The 21522-nt window shown below is 45.5% G+C and overlaps 2 protein-coding genes across 2 annotated transcripts in view; one reads left to right on the forward strand and one right to left on the reverse strand.

Moving 5' to 3' along the window:
• Positions 1 to 5798, reverse strand: part of EXOSC8 (exosome component 8) — a 36008-nt gene extending 30210 nt beyond the window's left edge. Inside the window, exons 1-3 of the mRNA XM_077298196.1 lie at positions 5533 to 5798; positions 3062 to 3098; positions 1396 to 1459 (exon numbers count right to left, since the gene is read on the reverse strand). Of these exons, the coding sequence (XP_077154311.1) occupies positions 1396 to 1459; positions 3062 to 3098; positions 5533 to 5549 (118 nt within the window). The 5' untranslated portion in view covers positions 5550 to 5798. The remainder of the gene's footprint in view (positions 1 to 1395; positions 1460 to 3061; positions 3099 to 5532) is intronic.
• Positions 5799 to 6917: 1119 nt separating this feature from the next.
• ALG5 (ALG5 dolichyl-phosphate beta-glucosyltransferase) overlaps positions 6918 to 21522 on the forward strand; it is a 57294-nt gene continuing 42689 nt past the window's right edge. Inside the window, exons 1-4 of the mRNA XM_077298197.1 lie at positions 6918 to 7418; positions 17268 to 17439; positions 19199 to 19245; positions 21067 to 21135. Of these exons, the coding sequence (XP_077154312.1) occupies positions 7353 to 7418; positions 17268 to 17439; positions 19199 to 19245; positions 21067 to 21135 (354 nt within the window). The 5' untranslated portion in view covers positions 6918 to 7352. The remainder of the gene's footprint in view (positions 7419 to 17267; positions 17440 to 19198; positions 19246 to 21066; positions 21136 to 21522) is intronic.

A 21522-nucleotide genomic window follows, 5' to 3' on the forward strand; every position in this document is an offset into this window, starting at 1 on the left:
GGACTGTTTGGCAAGGACCGCCACCATAAAGACCCTGGAGCACCTGGGAGGGTGACAGGGGATAATGTCCTGCCGGCGGTCTGAGAGCTGCGATGCGGACGACACCACACTGCTCGCTCAGCCGCCCTCCAGGGGAGGCAGGGTGAAAGATTGCACCCTGAATCCCTGAATGCTGTATCTGAAAAAGAAAAGCCAAAACGTTAATAAAAACAACAAAACCTGTAAAGGAATCAAGATTAGCAGTGGATCTGAAGATCCAGGTCCGCCTCCTACAGACACTAAGCACAAACTGAGGTCCTTGGTGCCTGTCGGTGGGTGTATACTGCCGGGGAGGAACTACGCCTTTTCCTTTTTTGCATAGTGTCAGCCTCCTAGCAGCAGCAGCATACACCCATGGTTGTCCTGTGTACCCCAATGAAGCGATAAAGAAACATGCATAGCATTCATACGAGAAATACTTGTGTCTGAATGATCCCAAAGGAAGAGTCAAAACGCGTCACGTTATTTGCTGCTTCATTCGTTTGAATAAAAATGACAATGAATTCTGTGAAAAGTGAGTTGCGGTCTTCATTTTCCATATGCTTATAGGACTCTGTCCCCAGCCGCGAGGATCATATTGCAAATTCAATATTCGCCGGCGATCGTAATCCGAACCGAATATTGAAAAATTCACTCAACTCTAGTTATAAGAGAAGTCCATAAAAAAGCCCCGACACTGGGTGAAGAGAAGGGAGCTGTACATGGAGTCCTTGGCATCGGCCGTCAATCCACCTAGCAATCATTACTTGTTAGTATTTTATAAGACAAAGATGTAAGAAAATCTACTAAAAAATTAAAACAACAAATCTCATAGTCCCTTTAATTATTGACTTCCACGGTATTTATGCCAGTAAACAGAAAAGACTGGTTCAGAATTGTGGAGAATCTAAGCTGCTACTGCCATCTACATATCATACATGCTCTCAGGATATGTGTGTATGAGACAATACTGATGATGTAGGGGGAAAAAAAACAAACAAACTGTAATTCTCCTGCGAATTGCTGTAGTTTTGTAATAATGTTTTAAGCAGCACTTTTTTTTATGGGTGAAACATTAAAAAATGTGTGTAGAAAACAAGCAATGTAAAGATATCCTTAAGGCTCTCCATGAAAGGGGTCCTCTGCTCAATAGGTAAGTGTCCCTGTTAGCAGGCCTCGGATTAGAATAAAGATGACACTTTCCTCCCAGCTTCAGTGCTGCTGTTCTGCCACCAGTGACTTGCCTGCTGCAGCCGCTGGTTAGTGTCTAATATTGTCAAAAGCAGCGCTCCAATCAGGTAATTAGAACAGTAATGGTGACATTATAGCCGTTTTTGTACCCGGACCTATCGGCCACATTACAACCTACCAACTCACCAACATTTATTGTGGTCGTCCTAAACTCGCTCACATCCCGTCCGTCTGGCCGACAATTCTGCTTCTGTAAAACAGAACATTTATCACACTCTTATGTAAGTTTAGGCTCTGATCGAGCAAACTCCTGACAGCCTCGTTATTAGCCGGTCTGTACCTGCGGCTGCATACACAGGCTGCCATAAACAGCAGGATATTCTGACTCCGAGGATAAGACACTACAGGACCATTAGAATCTGCAGGTGTCTTCCACTCCTAAAGGAATGTGGGAACTGCAGCCAATCAGTGGCCGCTGATTGGCTGCAGGGGTCATCAGACTCCACTGAATGCCACTGGACCAGCGGTGGGTGCAGTAGACCGTGTAGAAGAGTGACACCGGTCAGAGATCACTGTACATTTTCTTTTTACACCGCCCGGGCACATTAAGATTTAACTTTATTGTAGTAGAGAACCTTAAACCCTTTAAAGGGATTGTCGCCTTTCAGGAAAGTTTTTCCAATAAAAGGGGCCTCGGCCATATGGGACAAATACTTTTCCAATTTATAAGTCTGGAGAACAGCGTAAGCGGCAGTACTACATGGGATTTTTTGCTGCTTTTGGAAAAAGGGGGCAAATTAAACTTTCATATTTTTGGAGGTTTTTTTGGATACATCTTTTACAATTATTTTACAATGTTATTGACTCATTTCATTTGTTTCCTAAAGAAGGCTGCCCCTGTGATCGCCTACACAATTGACCGCGATACTGCAGCGTATTGTGAAATCTATAATTTACTATTAAGTCCGGACAGTCTGGGCTTCATAGAGATGTAGAGGGCAGACCCGGGTGAAGGGGGTGATGGCAGTCAGAAATAATGGCCACCATTTTAAATGCTTCAGTCATGCATGATAGTATCATTAATGGAATCAGTCAGCAGGTTTTTGCTACCTCATCGGAGAGCTCCGTAATGCAGGGACAGAGGCCCCCGATTCCAACGATGTATCACTTAGTTTACTGCATGCAGCCGTTGTGATACAACAGCGTATTTAGATGTAGCAGATGTCAGTGAGCTGCTTATCACAGGAGGGGGCGGAGTCGGACTACTATGCACGCGCTGCTGTAGTCCAGCTAATGATAATCACCAGGTGATGAATCCTTCAGTGTAAGTAAACCACAGCACACAGCTTGATAAGCGACACATCGTTAAAATCGGTGTTTTAACCCCTACCTCATGCCGTCCTCATTACATAGCAAAAACCTGCTGACAGATTCCCTTTAAAGAGATTAAATTGTCGCTGGCTCCAATCGTTTCAGTTCCTCCCAGGGGCCAGGCATCTAACAGAGCTGCATGGAGGGGGATCAGCTCCGGCGCCGAGCCACACAGTGATGTGCCCAGCACAGCGGTTTCTGCAGGTTTCACCTTTTGCAATGTAGAAGGTGAAACTTGTGTCATATCCGTATCCCCAATATCGCAGACTACAATACAAGCTCTGCCACGGTGGTCCACACTGCAGCCTCGTAGCCCTGGGGTCCGACCAAGGACAACATCTGCCTGGAAGTGCTATGTCCCCTCTCCCCCCCTCCCTGCATAGAGCCCCTTATGGGTCAGGGCCTGTAGTGATGGCAATGTCTGTACTGCCCTGTGGAATATGCCGGCACTATATAAGTAACAAAAACGCGTTTTACTTACTAGAAACTTCCTGTAATATTCTAACGGCTCCACTGTTCTGTTGGAGGCAAGACAACGAGAATAGATTAGAAATTACATGTACATCCCTGCAGGACAGCTTACACTGCTGAGGAATACACAGCAACAAGGAATTCACAATATAAACTGCATACAATATTAAAACCTTACACCCAGTGAGATGGGTGTACTCACTTTGAAAATCTATGTTAGAAAGGCTGTATATTAAAGTGAACATGGAGTTTAGGCAATAAGAAGAAAAACTCAAAGGATTATGTGAAGAAACCAGATTGTATCTTAATTTCCCAGACAACCATGTTTTTGCAAACCAAAAGAACTGGCTTTTTAATCTGTATATTGGCTTGTGAATGTAAGTGTTTATTTCTGGTGGGTCAAGACAGACTTGCCAACTGATATACTATCTAACATACTGTGTAAAGGTACCGTTACACTAAACGACTTACCAACGATCACGACCAGCGATACGACCTGGCCGTGATCGTTGGTAACTCGTTGTGTGATCGCTGGGGAGCTGTCACACAGACAGCTCTCTACAGAGACCAACGATCAGGGGAACGACTTCGGCATCGTTGAAACTGTCTTCAACGATGCCGAAGTCCCCCTGCAGCACCTGGGTAACCAGGGTAAACATCGGGTTACTAAGTGCAGGGCCGCGCTTAGTAACCCGATATTTACCCTGGTTACCATTGTAAAAGTAAAAAAAAAAAAAACACTACATACTCACCTTCTGATGTCTGTCACGTCCCCCGCCGGAGTCCGCAGGGTTACGTGCTGCTGCTCAGAGCTTCCTGCACTGATTGTGTCAACGCCGGCAGTAAAGGTAAATGGTGGGATTGTCCTGATTGCTATTGTGTGTTGTGGTTCAATAAAGTATCGCCACACTGTTTTACCTTAACCCTGTGTAGTGTATTGCCCACTGGGAGATAGAGCGGGCTTCAGTGGTATGAGCCGTGGTCCATGCAGTCTTGCTAAAGCCAGCCGGGCCAGCGGACGAGAGCACCCACTGACCCCGTTTCTCCACAGATTAGTCAAACATTTTGACATGGATTTTCAAAGTGAGTACACCAGCCTCATCAGACCCGAGATCTACTGTATTTATTCTATTTAATAAATCTATACAGTTTGCACTGTGAAATCTTTACTTTAAATTTGGGTAAATTGTATTTAATCCAATATAACTGAGCTGATTAATGCTGAATTACCATCAAAAGCATATAAAACAGGCAGGTGGGCTGACTAATGTGCATGGGGTCCCTCCTGATGGCAGCATTGACCCAATGTTTTCTCTCATGGGAGATAAATCACTGCCAGAGATGTCTAGCAGCGGCTTGCTCGCAACAAAAACACAAGTAAGCGCTGTATGAACCTGATTTAGGCTATGTGCACACGTTCAGGATTTCTTGCAGGAAAATTCCTGAGAAAAACCTGAAATTTTCTGCAAGAAATCTGCATGCGTTTTTGCCGCGTTTTTTTCCGGACATTTCCCAATGCATTTTATAGTGGGAAATCTGCAAAAAAAAAAACAACGCAAAATTAATGAACATTCTGCGTTTTTTACCGCGATGCGTTTTTTTCCACGAAAAAAACGCATCATGTGCACAAAAATTGCGGAATTCATTCTAAATGATGGGATGCATATTGTATGCTGTTTTTTTGCGGTTTTATAGCGTTTTTATCGCGAAAAAAACGCAAAAAATCAGCAACGTGTGCACACAGCCTTACTCTTAGCTTTTTGGTGACCGCTGCCACTGTTCTATGGATCAGGCTCAGGATCGAAGCCCCCCCCCCCAAGTGAAACTGATACGATTAGTGCCAGCCCAGATCACAAGAGTCCTCACAGTGCGCACTGTGTGAGATGTGAGGATCCACAATCCGCAGTCACATAGCGCCACGGCAGACTGGTACCACAAGCCTGGGCAACCTTCACGGGGTTTAAAAGAGTTTTGTAAAAACAAACACCCAACTGTAACCAGGGCCTGTGGCAGCCTCGCTGGCTTTTACCCTGTAGTCACTGCTGTAGGGGAAATCCAGCATTACATGGCGGCCATTCAGGCAGATGCCACCGCGGCTCATCGTACTGAGCACCGGCCCCTCTGTGACCCCATATTGGCCGATACCACTACACACCGGCTTCTCTGCAGCTACAGGCTGAAATCTGGGACGTATTGCCCACCTGTAGATAAAATATTGTATCCGTATAGAAATCACTGCGGCTACGAGGCCCCTACATGTGATCTGTACAGTGAGGTTCTACAGATTGTGCCACAGCCATTCAGACCAATGATCTACATGAGGCATCATCACTATGAGCGACCCCAGGTACATGAGGCATCTCTGGTACAGCAGCAGTGTGACCCCTGACCTATCAGTGATTATGGCACAGACCCCTCTGGTGGTACCCTGCCCTATCTGCCCAGAACAGACTCCCGTGTAACCGGCAGGTGGTCACTCACTTGTATCCCGCAGCCATCTCTTCACTTCCAACATGTGTCAGCAGAGAACACGCGGGTGAGGAGAGGACATGTAATGAGGAGAGGCGCTACATGTACATGGATGTACTGTGCACACACAGCGGCCGCCGCCGCCGCTCACAGGAAGTCACCGCACGTGTGCTGCCTGGAAACACGCACAGCACGCCGGCCATATCCTGCGCCGCACTGCTCCCTCTGCTGGACACATGCCGGAACTGCGCCCCCACACAGCACAGAGCAGGATGTGTGATCACCAGCACAACACAGAGCGCAGGAGAGGCCCCCATAGCTGTCCATCATCCATCTATATGTGTGTCCATCATCCATCCATATATGTGTCCATCATCCATCTATATGTCCATCATTCATCTATATATGTGTCCATCATCCATCTATGTGTCCATCATCCATCTATATATCTGTCCATCACCCATCTATATGTGTCCATCATCCATCTATATGTGTGTCCATCATCCATCTATATGTGTCCATCATCCATCTATATGTGTGTCCATCATCCATCCATATATGTGTCCATCATCCATCTATATATCTGTCCATCATCCATCTATATGTGTCCATCATCCATCTATATGTGTGTCCATCATCCATCCATATATGTGTCCATCATCCATCTATATATCTGTCCATCATCCATCTATATGTGTCCATCATCCATCTATATGTGTGTCCATCATCCATCTATATGTGTCCATCATCCATCTATATGTGTGTCCATCATCCATCTATATATCTGTCCATGATCTATATATCTGTCCATCACCCATCTATATATGTGTCTATACATTCTGTTCTGTGTATCATATATCTATCTATTTATCTATCTAGTAATCTGGTAATGGTGCTGGTAGTGATGCTGGTGGTAATGTGCTGGTGATGAAGCTAGTGATGATGATGGTAAGGGGGCTGGTGATGGAAATGGTGCTGGTAATGATTCTGGTGATGTTGCTGGTGATGATAGTAATGGGGCTGGTGATGAGGCTGGTGCTGGGCCTGAACTGGAGAATCGCGTTTCTCGATCATTTCTACTGGACAAATAACGCTGTAAGGCTACGTTCACATTTGTGTTCTGCGCCGCAGCGTCGCCGCATGCGTCATGCACCCCTATATTAAACATGGGGGGCGCATGGACATGCGTTGCACTTGCGTTTTGTGACGCATGCGTCACTGTGGTGCATGCGTCAGGGCGCAGAGGACGCAAGTTGCAGTTTTTTCTGCACCAAAAAACATGCAAAAGTGGACGCATGTGTCACAAAACGCTGCGTTGAGCATGCGTTTAAATTTGCGTTGTGCGTTGCGTCGCCGACGCTGCAGCGCACAACGCAAATGTGAACGTAGCCTTATAAGAAGCGATCGATAGTCTGCACTATCGCCATTATGTTCCTTCCCCCCTAGGATCACACCATTGCGGCTCCCATGGCTGAGCTGGCGCTGTTTATTATTGTTGTGACTTCCTGCCCCGCACCGCTGCCGTATACCGGCTTCTTCCTATGCACAGTCCTACACGACCAGAAAATGATTGAGCCGCTATGTTGCCTCCGGACGCACGGTGGCGCTCCTAGCACGCCGCTGGACTAGCGAGGCTGAGCGGTTTGCTCTTGAATCAGAGCCTGCAGTAGAACGTTGACAGCTTCACTTCCGCATAGGTGTAACTATGCTATAGGTTCCGGCAGATGCAGCGCTGGTGTGTGCCGGGTACCGGAAGACAGTGGTTCCGGGCTGTAGACATTGCTGACAGCGCTCGGTTTTAGCTGTGTGAGGACGGGCATGGTGCGGGGATCATGCTGTGCTGCCTGTGTGATCTCCTGCAGCTGCTGGCTGCTCTGGCCGCGGTGCTGCTCGTCCTGGTGAGTCCCGACCACACGTCAGATGTGGCACATACTGTACAGCAGCGGCTCAGATACCGTGCTGCGAACTACAGATCATAGATGTGGTGACAAATACCCCAACAGAACGTGTGCACAGCTCCAGTGCCAGGCTGTGTGTCTCCATAGTGACAGAAACAGAGCCAGGGCAGTCTGAGCCTGCAGTAATTGCATCAGTCTGCTCCTCACCGTGCCAGTCTGTCCCTGCGCCCCACCCTCACGGTGCCCGTCCATCTCTCACTGCACCTGCCCCTCCGTCCGTCCCTCCCTACGCCCCTCCGTCCCTCCCTGCGCCCATCCGTCCCTCCCTGCGCCCGTCCGTCCCTCCCTGCGCCCGTCCGTCCCTCCCTGCACCCGAACCTCCCTGCGCCCATTCAACCCTCCCCTGCACGCGTCCGTCCATCCCTGCACCTGACTCTCCCTGTGCCAGTCCATCCCTCCCTGCTCCTGACCCTCCCTGCACCCATCCGTCCCTCCCTGTGCCAGTCCATCCCTCCCTGCTCCTGACCCTCCCTGCACCCATCCGTCCCTCCTTGCGCCCTCCCGTCCCTCTTTGCACCCACCGGCTTGTCCCTCTCTGCGTCCGTCCGTCCCCTGGGTGCCCACCCACTCGTTCTTCCCTATGTTGTGACTTTTTAAAGCAATTTACACCATGATTCTGGCAGATCTTCTTTGATGAATCGAGGCCTTAGTCGCCGTATTAATTATTCAGAGGATGGAGGCAGCAGGCAGTGAGCCACTTTTCTGGTAGTTTCCTTTACCATTTTCTTCTTGCTTTCCTCAGTGTTTGCTTCTATTTATGTCATATGTCAGGAAATAAATAGTGATTGCGTCCTATAAATGTCACATTAATGGTACATTCCCTAAAGCACAATGTGGGTGTACTGTGGCTATATCATCTTTCAGAAATTAGTTTGACACAAGTCTCCTGCCTAACTTTGCCCTCACCTTCCCCTCGAGCCTTTTCCACGCCGCAGTAGCTATATGTATAGATAGATAGATTCGGTATAAATATATATAGGAACATTTAGGTCAGCACCCGAGATTACAAAAATGGGTGAGGACTGGAGATGATCAGTGGGTTGTGTCCAGTATTCCATCCAAGTGAAGTGGGGTGAGCTGCAGTGCCAGCACAGCCCATGTACAATAGTGGCTTCACTTGCGCGGAAAAACAAGAGTAAGTCCTTTATTTTATTACTGTGTGAGCAGTAGTTATCTAGCGCCATTCACTTCTACATCTGGAGGTGAGCAGTGCTGATGGCATCGTGTCTGCATGTACCTGTTAGGGTCCGCTTCCCGGTACGTATGTGTGAATGCGATGTTATTAGTGTGCAGCGCTGCTGGATAACATTTTATTCGGTTTCAGCTCCTCCATGTTTTACATATCCACATACAACGGGTGAAATAAGTATTGAACTCGTCACACATTTTCTAAGTAAATATATTTCTAAAGATGCTGTTGACATGAAATTCTAATCAGATGTCGGCAATAACCCATCCAGTTACTTACTGAAATGTATTTAATATTTTGTACAGAAGCCTTTGTTGGTGATGACAGCTTCAATACACCTCCTGTATGGAGAAACTAGTCGCATGCATTGCTCAGGTGTGAATTTGGCCCATTCTGGGCTCCTTCTATGGACTCTGAGCTTTAGTTTCGTCCATAGATTTTCTACTACAACCCGTGGCAAAAATTATGGAATCATCGGCCTTGGAGGATGTTCATTCAGTTGTTTAATTTTGTAGAAAAAAAGCAGATCACAGACATGGCACAAAACTAAAGTCATTTCAAATGGCAACTTTCTGGCTTCAAGAAACAAGAAAAGAAATCAAGAACAAAAAAATGTGGTAGTCAGTAATGGTTACTTTTTTTTTTAACCAAGCATAGGGGAAAAAATTATAGAATCATGAAAAACAAGCAAACAAAAAAACACTCCAACACATCACTAGTATTTTGTTGCACCACCTCTGGCTTTTATAACAACTTGCAGTCTCTGAGGCACGGACCTAATGAGTGTCAAACAGTACTCCTCATCAATCTGGCTCTAACTTTCTCTGATTGCTGTTGCCAGATCAGCTTTGCAGGTTGGAGCCTTGCCATGGACCATTTCCTTCAACTTCCACCAAAGATTTTCAATTGGATTGAGATCCGGACTATTTGCAAGCCATGACATTGACCTTATGTGTCTTTTTTCAAGGAATGTTTGCACAGTTTTTGCTCTATGGCAGGATGCAGTATCCTCTTGAAAAGTGATTTCATCATCCCCAAACATCCTTTCAATTGATGGGATAAGAAAAGTGTCCAAAATATCAACATAAACTTGTGCATTTATTGAAGATGTAATGACAGCCATCTCCCCAGTGCCTTTACCTGACATGCAGCCCCATATCATCAATGACTGTGGAAATTTGCATGTTCTCTTCAGGCAGTCATCTTTATAAATCTCATTGGAACGGCACCAAACAAAAGTTCCAGCATCATCACCTTGCCCAATGCAGATTTGTGATTCATCACTGAATATGACTTTCATCCAGTCATCCACAGGCCACGATTGCTTTTCCTTAGCCCATTGTAACCTTGTTTTTTCTGTTAGTTGTTAATGATGGCTTTCGTTTAGCTTTTCTGTATGTAAATCCCATTTCCTTTAGTTGGTTTCTTACAGTTCAGTCACAGACATTGACTCCAGTTTCCACCCATTCGTTCCTCATTTGTTTTGTTGTGCATTTCCTGTTTTGGAGACATATTGTTTAAGTTTCCAGTCTTGACGCTTTGATGTCTTCCCTGGCCTACCAGTATGTTTGTCTTTAACAATCTTCCCATGTTGTTTGTATTTGGTCCAGATTTTAGACACAGCTGACTGTGAACAACCAACATCTTTTGCAACATTGCATGAAGATTTACCCTCTTTTAACAGTTTGATAATCCTCTCCTTTGTTTCAGTTGACATCTCTCTTGTTGGAGCCATGATTCATGTCAGTCCACTTGGTGCAACAGCTCTCCAAGGTGTGATCACTTCTTTTTTAGATGCAGACTAACAAGCAGATCTAATTTGATGCAGGTGTTATTTTTGGGTATGAAAATTTACAGGGTGATTCTATAATTTTTTAATCAGAATTGAATTTTTTTTCCCTATGTTTGGTTAAAAAAAGTAACCATTACTGACTACCACAGTTTTTGTTCTTGATTTCTTTTAGTGTTTCTTAAAGCCAGAAAGTTGCCATTTGAAATGACTTTAGTGTTGTGCCATGTCTGGGATCTGCTTTTTTTTCTACAAAATTAAACAACTGAATGAACATCCTCCAAGGCCAGTGATTCCATAATTTTTGCCAGGGGTTGTAGATTCAGGTCCGGTTATTGGCTGGGCCTTTCCAACAGCTTTATTTTCTTTCTCTAATACCAATTTAAAGATTCCTCCGCTGTATGTTTGGGATCATTGTCTTGCTGAAATGTCCACCCTTCATTTCATCTTCATCATTTTGGTAGATGGCAGCAGATTTTTTTTACTCTTCGCCACGACAGCACCCTACTGGAGAGAGGGATCCGCCCTGCAGGAACAGGAAACCTATTGAGAAACAAAAGGGGGCGGTCCGCCTTTCCTCCTCAGTTTAGGTTTCCTGTTCCTGCGGGAACGACAGGACTTCGTTATGGGAAACATACCTGGGCTAGCATGCCGCCTGCGCGGTGTCCGAGAGAACGGCAGGGGCTGCGGCTCAGAAGCAGCGTCGGGGGAGTTCCGTTAGACGGCTCCCTCCTCGTCTGATGGAGCGGGCAGACGGCCGGGTCCGGGGAGGGCCGACCGGCGTCCTTCCCAGCGTGCGGTGTGGCAGCATGTCCAGGAGCCGGGTAAGGTGATCCTCCGTTGCGGCCCGGCGCTGAATCCCGGGCCGCACATGCGCCGACCGCCGCAATACAGGCTACCCCGGAAGTGAATCATGGACTTCCGGGGCGCCCAGGCCGGATCCAAGGCGGGGGAAGCCGGCGCCGATCTGCGCATGCGCAAAAAAAACATTTTTGGCGCACTATTTAAATCGCTCACAAACATTAGAACGGCGAGGCAGAGATGTCATCCCCAGGTGCCATGGACCCCACAGCTGGAGATCCAGTACCCCCCGCCAAAGATCACACCAGAGGATCCTCGGACACCGCTCGTAAAAGTGACGGTTCCAGAACAGGATCTCGGCCTTCTGATCCGGTATTATTTGCTTCACTGGGTGAGTTGTGAACTCTGCCTATTAAGCTGACGCTGTCTCCCTATTTCTCTCTCTTTTCCCTTTCTCTCTCTACTTATACGCTTAGAGCAAAAAACGACAAAAAACGAAGCACAGGGAATGTGCCTTGTGTAACCAGCCCCTTCCTGACTCATACCCCAAAAAGCTTTGCAAAGACTGCTTTAAGGAAACAACACAGGGAGCAGCAGTGTCCATTACGGACCTACGGGCCATTATTAGAGAGGAGCTAAAAAATATGTCCCAGGACAAACCGCGTAGTGCTAAGTCTAAAACACCGACACTTGTGTCAGACTCCGACAGTGACCAACCTGTACTGTCAGACGCCTCCCTGTCATCATGTTCAGCATCATCATCCTCATCAGAGATCGAGGGACGCTCATGTTTTCCCTTAGACAGTGTGGACAACTTGGTAAAGTCAATTCGAAATACCATGGGGTGTGAAGAGTCTAAGGGTGCACAAACCGCGCAGAACATAATGTTCGCGGGTTTGGCAGACAGAAAGAGGAGATGTTTTCCAGTTATACCAGCAGTGAAAACATTAATTAAAAGAGAGTGGGAGAAGCAGGATCAGAGAAGCTTTTTACCCTCAGCGTCAAAACGTAAATATCCGTTCAGTGATGAGGAGCTTCTTACATGGACCAAAGTCCCTAAGGTCGACGCTGCTGTAGCTTCTACCTCTAAGCAATCCACTCTACCTGTGGAGGATGCAGGATTACTAGTCGATCCTTTGGATCGTAAGGCTGAATCATCCCTTAAACGTTCTTGGGAAGCGGCTACAGGAATATTCAAACCTGCAGTAGCCAGCACTTGCGCGGCCCGGTCAATGATCATCTGGATTGATCAATTAGACCAGCAAATTGAAAACAAAAGCTCGAGAGAAAAACTACGAGCAGCCATCCCTTTAATACGAGGAGCAGCGGCCTTTATGGCAGACGCCTCCGCCGACTCACTCCGTTTAGCAGCAAGATCTGCGGGCCTTGTGAATAACGCAAGAAGAGCTCTATGGATGAAGAGTTGGAAAGGGGACGCGCAATCTAAATCCAAGATATGCGCAATCCCATGTGAGGGTGAGTACCTCTTTGGTAAAACCTTAGACGAGATACTCAAGAAAGCAAAGGACAGGAAGAAAGCTTTTCCTGAATCCTCTATTCCCTTTTACAGGAGAGCCTTTAAAAGGAGGCCGTTTGGCAAGAGGAGACAAACGGATAGGTCTGCAACATGGACCCCTAAGGATGACAAGCAGAGAGGTACCATGTTTAGAAGACCCAACCCCCCAAAAGACAACAAATACTGAGGATATACCAGTTGGGGGCAGACTTAAATTTTTTACCACTCAATGGGAGAAAATAACATCTAGCTCGTGGGTTTTAAATATCATCCGAGATGGAATTAAACTAAAATTCTCTCGTGTTCCCCACGAGTCTTATATTATAACATCTCTCAGCTCGCCTATACAGCATCAGGCTTTAGAGCTTGAAATTCAAACCCTAATATCAAAACGGGTCCTAGTCCAAGTGCCGGTGGGACAGGAGGGTAAGGGATTCTACTCTCCCCTATTCCTAATTTCTAAGCCCGACGGTTCTTTCAGGACAATCATAAACCTTAAAAAACTCAATTCATTAATTGAAAACTATACATTTAAAATGGAATCCATTAGGTCCACCATAAAGCTCCTATTCCCAAACTGTATGATGGGGGGCATTGATCTAAAGGATGCTTACTATCATCTCCCCATTCATGACAGATACCAAAAATTCCTCAGAGTGGCGGTAAAAATCAACAACGAGGTTCGTCACTTCCAGTATGCGGCCTTACCCTTCGGCCTCTCAACAGCGCCGAGGATCTTCACCAAGATAATGCTAGAGGTGATGGCATACCTACGCCAGAAGGAAACTTTGATTGTGCCCTATCTGGATGACTTTCTGGTAATAGGAAATTCAGTTACTCAATGTACCGACCGTTTAGCTCACGCAATTTCCTCTCTACAGGACCTGGGCTGGATAATCAATACCAACAAATCCAGACTCACTCCGCTTTCCCGTCAGGCGTTCTTGGGGTTCCAGTTAGACTCCATATCTCAAAAGTGTCTTCTGCCGCAGGTAAAGATTCTACTGATCAGACACAAAGTCCTAGCTGCAATAAATAATCCGCGTATATCCCTAAGACAAGCTATGTCGTTATTAGGGTCTCTTATCTCTTGTATACCAGCAGTGAGATGGGCTCAACACCATACTCGAACACTACAACATCAAGTTTTACAAGAGGATAGACGGTTATTTGGGCGCCTAAATGCAAAAATAACCTTATCTCAGGAGGTTTTAACTTCCTTAGAATGGTGGCTAGACTCAAACCATTTGATGAGTGGGGTTCCATGGGTAATAACGCCATCTCATACCATAACCACTGACGCCAGTCCTCATGGATGGGGCGCTCATATGGGAAATGATTATTGCCAGGGGTCATGGAGCATGGAGGAAAGCGGCAGCTCCTCTAACTTTAAAGAACTGAATGCTGTAAAATACGCCTTATATCATTTCCTCCCACAGCTTCGGGGGAAAGACGTCAGAGTCCTATCCGACAACACCACCACAGTGGCGTATCTAAATCGGCAAGGAGGTACGCGATCAGAGACTCTGATGTCTTCTGCTACAGAAATCTTAAATCTAGCAGAAAGTCACCTAACATCCCTTACTGCGCTGCACATAAGAGGAGCAAGCAATCAGCAGGCGGACTTTTTAAGCCGACACACCCTGAGACAAGGAGAGTGGTGTCTAAACCAGCAAATATTTCAGGACATAATATCTCTTTGGGGCCGTCCTCAGATAGATCTCTTCGCCACAAGGAAAAACAGAAAAGTCCGGAGATTTGCTTCTCTATCTCCAGCGGATCATCCGGACATTCTGGACGCTCTCCAAGCCCCGTGGCAGTTCAGTCTGGCGTACGCGTTTCCTCCGATCATATTGCTACCTCAAGTTATACGCAAAATCAGAGAAGAAGGGGCGAGAGTTGTACTGATAGCTCCATTCTGGCCCAAGAGACCATGGTTTTCATGGCTACAGACCATGTCGGTCTCAGATCCTTGGGTCCTCCCCTCAACGCCCAACCTTCTCTTCCAGGGTCCGTTTTTCCACCCTCAGGTGGACAATCTACACCTGACGGCCTGGAACTTGAGAGGCAGATGTTAAGATCGAGAGGATTCTCGGGGGGTTTAATTGATACGCTTCTCCATAGTAGAAAACCCTCCACCACAAAAATCTATACAAGAGTATGGAGAAAATTTTTTCAATTCCATACATCTACCAACACATCAAGATTCCGATACATTCTATCCTGGAGTTTCTTCAAAAAGGGAGAGAACTAGGTCTAACTGTAAACACCTTAAAGGTTCATGTTTCAGCACTAGGAGCCCTCTATGGCCATAACATCGCGGGGGATAGATGGGTATCCAGATTTATTACGGCCTGCGAAAGAATGAATCCAGTTAACATACCTAGGATTCCACCCTGGGATTTAAATTTAGTCTTACAAGCCCTAACAGACTCTCCATTCGAGCCAATAGACTCAATACCAATTAAATGTCTATCACTAAAAACGGCCCTCTTGGTAGCACTGACTTCAGCTAGGAGAATCAGTGACATCCAAGCACTCTCTATAGATCCACCTTTTTTGTTAACCTTTCAGGATAAGTTAATTCTTAAACCAGACCCTTCCTACCTACCCAAAGTAGCGAAAAAATTCCACAAGTCACAAGAAATAATCTTGCCCACTTTCTTCAGTAATCCATCCACTCCTGAAGAACAAAAATATCACACTCTAGACGTTAAAAGAGTAGTGTTAAAATACATTGAAAAGACCAGCAGCTGGCGACAGAGTAGGGCTCTGTTTATTTCCTTCCAGGGTGTCAAAAAGGGTCATGGAGTGACAAAAAGCACCTTATCCCGGTGGATCAGAGAATCTATCAGACTGGCTTACTCCGCGAGGAAAGAAAACCCTCCGGAAGGCATAACGGCACACTCTACCAGAGCGATGGCATCCTCCTGGGCAGAGAGGGGAGACGTCCCGATCGAAACTATATGTAAGGCGGCAACTTGGTCAAATTCTTCTACATTCTATAACCACTATAGGCTAGACCTATCGTCAACTTCTGACCTAGACTTTGGCAGGACTGTCCTCAGCACGGTGGTCCCCTCCCTAGGTGATGGTCTCTGAAAGATCTCCAGTAGGGTGCTGTCGTGGCGAAGAGTAAAAAGCCGGATTACTCACCGGTAATGCTCTTTTAGTGAGTCCACGACAGCACCCTCTTACATCCCTCCCTAGAATAATATAATACATATTATTTGAGTAAAATCCTTTTAATCATAAGCAAATAAGTTTAAACAATGAAATTAATGATATTTGCCTAATACTGGCGGTCCTCCGGGTACTCTGAAATCAAAACTGAGGAGGAAAGGCGGACCGCCCCCTTTTGTTTCTCAATAGGTTTCCTGTTCCTGCAGGGCGGATCCCTCTCTCCAGTGGGGTGCTGTCGTGGACTCACTAAAAGAGCATTACCGGTGAGTAATCCGGCTTATCAAGAATGTCTCAGCACATTTATAAATTCATCCTCCCTTCAATTATATGAAGTTTACCAGTGCCGTATGCTGAAAACAGCCCCACACCATGATGTTCCCACCTCCAGACTTCACTGTTAGTATGGTGTTTATGGGGCGATAGGCAATGCCTTTTGGCCTCCAAACAGTTCAATTTTAGTATCATCTGACCAGACTATATTGAACATGCTTTTTGTTCAGCAATGGAGTCTTGCTTGTTGAGCGTGCATGCAAGCCATGGAAGTTGAGTGTATGACTTTGAAACAATTGTACCTACTAATTCCAGGTCTTTCTGTAGCTCTGCACAGGTGGTTCTTGGCACTTGGACAACTCACCTGTTAATTCTTTTCACTCCACTGTCTGAAATCTTGCTGGGAGCACCTGGTTGTGAACGGTTTGTGGTGAAATGATGCTCTGTCCACTTCTGGATTATGCTCACTGGAACCTTCAGTAGTTTTAGAAATTCTTCTGTAGCCAATGTTAGCAGTATGTTTTACAACAAAAAGGTTGTGACGGTCTTGAGACAGTTTACTGGTTTTACTCCTCTTGAGATGCTTTTTGTGTGTCTCCTTGGTAATGAGACACCTTTTTATACATCATCAGTTGAACCAGCTGATATTATTTTTCACTATGTGGCAGGATTGCTTTCTAATTACTGATATATTTTTTTAGCTGGTGTCATGACTTTCCGTGGCTTCTTGCATCTCTCTTTCTTCATCTGTTCCATACTTTTTCCCTGGGTCATTTTTTATTATTACACATAACTTAATTTATGGACATCTATGGTTTGATTACTTTGCTTGTGTGGATTGGTTGGGTTGTTACCGACATCTGGTGAGAATTTCATGTCCATAGCGCCTTTAGAAATATATTTACTTAGAAAATTGGTGACGTGTTCAATGCTAATTTCACCCACTGTATCTCCCTCTTAGTATATAATATGCTTATTAATCCTTTTACTTATTATTATATCTGGACATTGTTTTTTGTGTTTGTTTGGTTTTTTTACCAGGTTGCTATTATAGCACATGTGACTGCCAGAAAAATGCCAAATCTACATCGCCACGAGGCAGAGAAGTTCTTTGTTGCCAGTAATGGAGAAAAGAGGCCTTTCCCAAGTATTCACGACCGGCCTGAAAAAGATCTGTCTGTTGTTGTCCCTGCATACAATGAAGAAGAGCGGTGTAAGTGTATCTGATCATTAGGGCTACTGGATGAGTCCAATGAAGATCTGCAGATGGCTTTCTCTTTTTCTCTGTCGGTTTCTCTGTCAACATCACCCACCGTGCAGGAAACTGCAGCGCAGCCGGTGCGATAGTGGAGGTCATCCCTGGGAGCCAAATTTTTGGGAGTGCAAAATTTACAGCCCCTCTCCCTATCGAAGGAACTGGGGCTGAGGGATCCACTTATTGGCAAGCACCAGTTCTTCACCCACTGAAAGTGGCGCAGTTATTGCCTTGTTCCCAGCTGGTTAGACGGAGTGAGGTAGCAGCCTCTTTTTCATCTCTGTTGCTGCCTATGCAGAGCGCAACAAAAAAGAAAAAACTGCTGTGCTCTGACTGAGATGATGAAACACAGTATAGTGAAGTATTGACTCTGCAATTTCTTCACACTGAACTTTGTCATCTTAGTCGCTGCCTGTGCAGAGCACACAAGGAAATAAGAAAGTCTTCTCTACTGCTGCGCTCTGCATGAACAGCAAACTGGATGACGGACGCTGATCTCAATATAGTGAAGTATTGAATCGTGTGCAGAGCAGCCGAGGACGGTCATCTCAGCTGCTGCACTCAGGGTATAATGCTGGAGGACCAATATACAACCCCTTTATCCTCAAAATTCAATATAGATTTCAAGAGTTTGTGAAAATCATAAGCAGGCGACTGTAAATAATTTTGAATATCCTAGCATTAAATGCATTTATTTACGTCACTATTTTCTTAAAATACACTGCATTTTCTAGGGTGACCAGGGGTTCAATACTGGACTAATAGGAGGAACTCTGGAGTGCTAAAGATTCAGTGGGTAGTGGGGACTCCGCCACTCGGACAACCCCTTCTCAATGCTTGTGTTTCCCCTCCAGTAAAATGTTAACACTTATACTCACTGGTCCACCGGTGTCAGCACTAGCTCTCCCAGGGACTGTGTGACATTTTTATGTCAGGTAATCCCTGCGGCCATTCAGTGCTGGCTTCACTCTCCTCTCCTAAGGACTTATTTGGCATCCAGAGGAGGCAGGAGCTGCGGCTGTTCTCTCACTTCCTCTGAATGCCGTGATTTGTCATAAGGAGGGGAGAGTGAAGCCAGCGCTGATTGTCCACAATGATTGCGTAACATAATGTCACGTGATCCCCAGGAGAGCCAGTGCTGACAATGCTGAAATGGCGCCTGCATCGGAGGTGAGTATAGGTGTTATTATTTTACTGGGGGAGGGACATAAGGATTCAGTAGAAGTTGTCCTAGTAGTGGACAACCCCTTTAATGCTTGCCTTGCCTCAATGTAACCAACGCCACACCACTGAACTCTGCCAGAGTAGAGGGTCTTGTGAAGGTTCGCAGTCTGCATCCCCATGAAAATTAATTTGGGTCCTGTCTGTTCCACTGTGATGCCAAATGCTCATAGATATTAGTTATTTTCCATTTAAAATGACCGGGAACCTGGGGGACCCCAATGTTGTAGCGGGGGTCCTGTCAGATGTCGTCATTGCCTGATGTGTATCAGATGTGGCACTGCCGGGTGGTTTCTGTCTGTAGACGATCGCTCCCTATTATTTGTCTCATGGACTCGCCTTTCGGTACAGATCTCTACTGTTACTAATCATCTCCATCAGCCGTAGAGGACGGCTCCCTTATAAATGGATGAGTAACGATTGGGGGCGACAGATACATGATTCTTGTAATTTGCTGGTATTTTACCATGTAAAGTGACATGTTTCTCTCTTCCAGTGCCTGTTATGATGGATGAGGCATTGGAATTTCTTGAAAAAAGACAGGTATGTATGAAATAAAACCCTGCATCTGTTTTATTATTAATAATAATGTATTTTCACAGATCGGTTTATTAAGCTCCTACCTGCTTGTGCCGCGTGCATTCCTCCAGGAACCCGGGCGCCCGGAAGGAAAGCGACGGCCATCAATGTCCGAGCACATTCACATGGGGCACAAATCAGAGTGATTACCATCGGCATGATGACCATTTATCATCCCATTAGTCTGCAGAATTGGCAAACGATCAGTCGACATTGGCTGCCTTTTCAGCTTAAAAGGAACCTGTCAGAAAGTTTTTCCCCTCCTAATCCATTATGATCATTTAACCCTTTACAGGATAAGCCAGTCGATCCCTTTATGACCCCCAAGCACTGCTCCAGCAGCACGAACACGTGTTCTGTATACATGTCTGGCCGTGCATTGGGGCGTAATGATGCACTTCCAGCTCCTCTGCCTCACGCTGTGTCGTTTGCTCTGGTTCATGGCCGCCGACCGGCCATTCCACCAGGGTTATGGAGCTGCTAGGTAGGAAATGAAGTGTTTGGAGCGAGAAGTGCAGCGTCACGCCCCAGTGCACCTCCCGACACCTGAATACAGAACCCCAAACACAATCTCTCGCTGTTGGAGCGACACTTTGGGGTCATAAAGGGATCAACTGGCTTATCTTTTAAAGGGCTAGACAGTCATACAAATACATTATTTGGGGGGGGAGTTAAAGATTCTGACAGTTTCCTTTTAAAAGGAACCTGTCACCATGAAATGTCAGTCCGATCTGCAGGCACCATGTGATAGAGCAGGGAGGAGATTGATATATAGTTTTGTGAAAAAAGATCTATTCATTTAATCCTCTGCTCTTTCTAGCATTTTCTATCCAGTGGGCGGTCCTATCAGTGACTGACAGCTTTCTTTTTATGCTTGTGTGTCTATAGACATAGCTGTCACTGATGGGACCGCAGAGGTGTAAATGAATAAAGCACGGGTTAGAATGAATCTGTTTTTTTTGTCACAAAACTATATATCAATCTGTTCCGCTCCCCCTACTCTATCACATGGTGCCTGCAGATCCGACTGCATTCTCCTATCAGTTCATGGTGGTGCCTGCGTTAGTTAGAACAAACACTAGGGGGCAGTATTGTTATTGCAATAGAATAGAATTGCTGTAAGAAATAGTATAGAAATAGTGTTTGCTTTCCACTATGGCTGACTCCAGAATTCCTGCGCCACTTTGCTTATGTAAAAAAAATATTTCTCTCTGTGGTAAAAACAAGATAATCTTATAGTTATGATACCTTTTTAATGTCTAACAAAAATACAATAAATGATTGTACAAAGCAAGCTGTGGAGACTTCTTGGGTTCCTTTCTCAGGCATGGTATAACAAAGTATCTGAAGAAACACAAATATATGCACAAAAAAAGAAAGGCATGACATAATAAATGGACATTCAAATATACAAGCTGAGCTCAGAAATGTTTGGCCACCGGTAAATGTTTTTCTTTTACCTGTAATCGTGTGCCGATGATCATCCTGGCTCAGTTTCCGTCCTGTTTCTCCAACATAGAGACCCCCAGTTGGACATATCGTGCACACAAGATTATCTTGATTTTCCCACTGAGATCATTCTTTTTTCATTGATCTAACACGGAACCAAACCCTTTTTTTTCTTTTTGCTTATTTAAGCTGTAGTTTGGAAAAATAAAAAAATCCTCAGGTTATCTGTCTTTCTTCAGTGCCAAATTAAAAATAAATAAATAATAAAATGTGTAATATTTTGGTTCTTTATGAAACCTAAAGTAAAGTAATCCCATTTTTTTTCCTGTTACACAGAAGAAGCGGTCATCTTTCAAGTACGAGGTGATTGTTATAGATGATGGAAGTTCTGATAAAACAACTCAGGTAAGACGACTTTATAGGGTGACCGTTTATTATCTGTTTTAGTTTTAGGGCTTGTTCACACTCTGCAGATTTGCTTAGTTTTTTGTTGCGTTATTGCCATGCCGATTTGCTAGCAAAACCTGAAGCAAACCAGACAAACCAGAAGTGTCATGCACGCCAGGGCTGTGGAGTCGGTAAGCCAAACCTCCGACTCCTCAGTTTCCATGACACCGACTCCGATTCCGACTCCTCCAAAATGGGTTCCGACTCCACGACTCCGACTTCAAAGCCCTGATGCACACGTTGAGTATTTTTGACTTGCAGATTCAGTGCAGAAAATAATCTGCAGCATGTCCGTTCTCTGTGCGGTTTTGCCAGCGTTTTTCACAATTGACCTCATTCAAATCA

The sequence above is a fragment of the Ranitomeya variabilis genome, chromosome 3, assembly GCF_051348905.1.
Source record: "Ranitomeya variabilis isolate aRanVar5 chromosome 3, aRanVar5.hap1, whole genome shotgun sequence".
NCBI lineage: Eukaryota > Metazoa > Chordata > Amphibia > Anura > Dendrobatidae > Ranitomeya > Ranitomeya variabilis.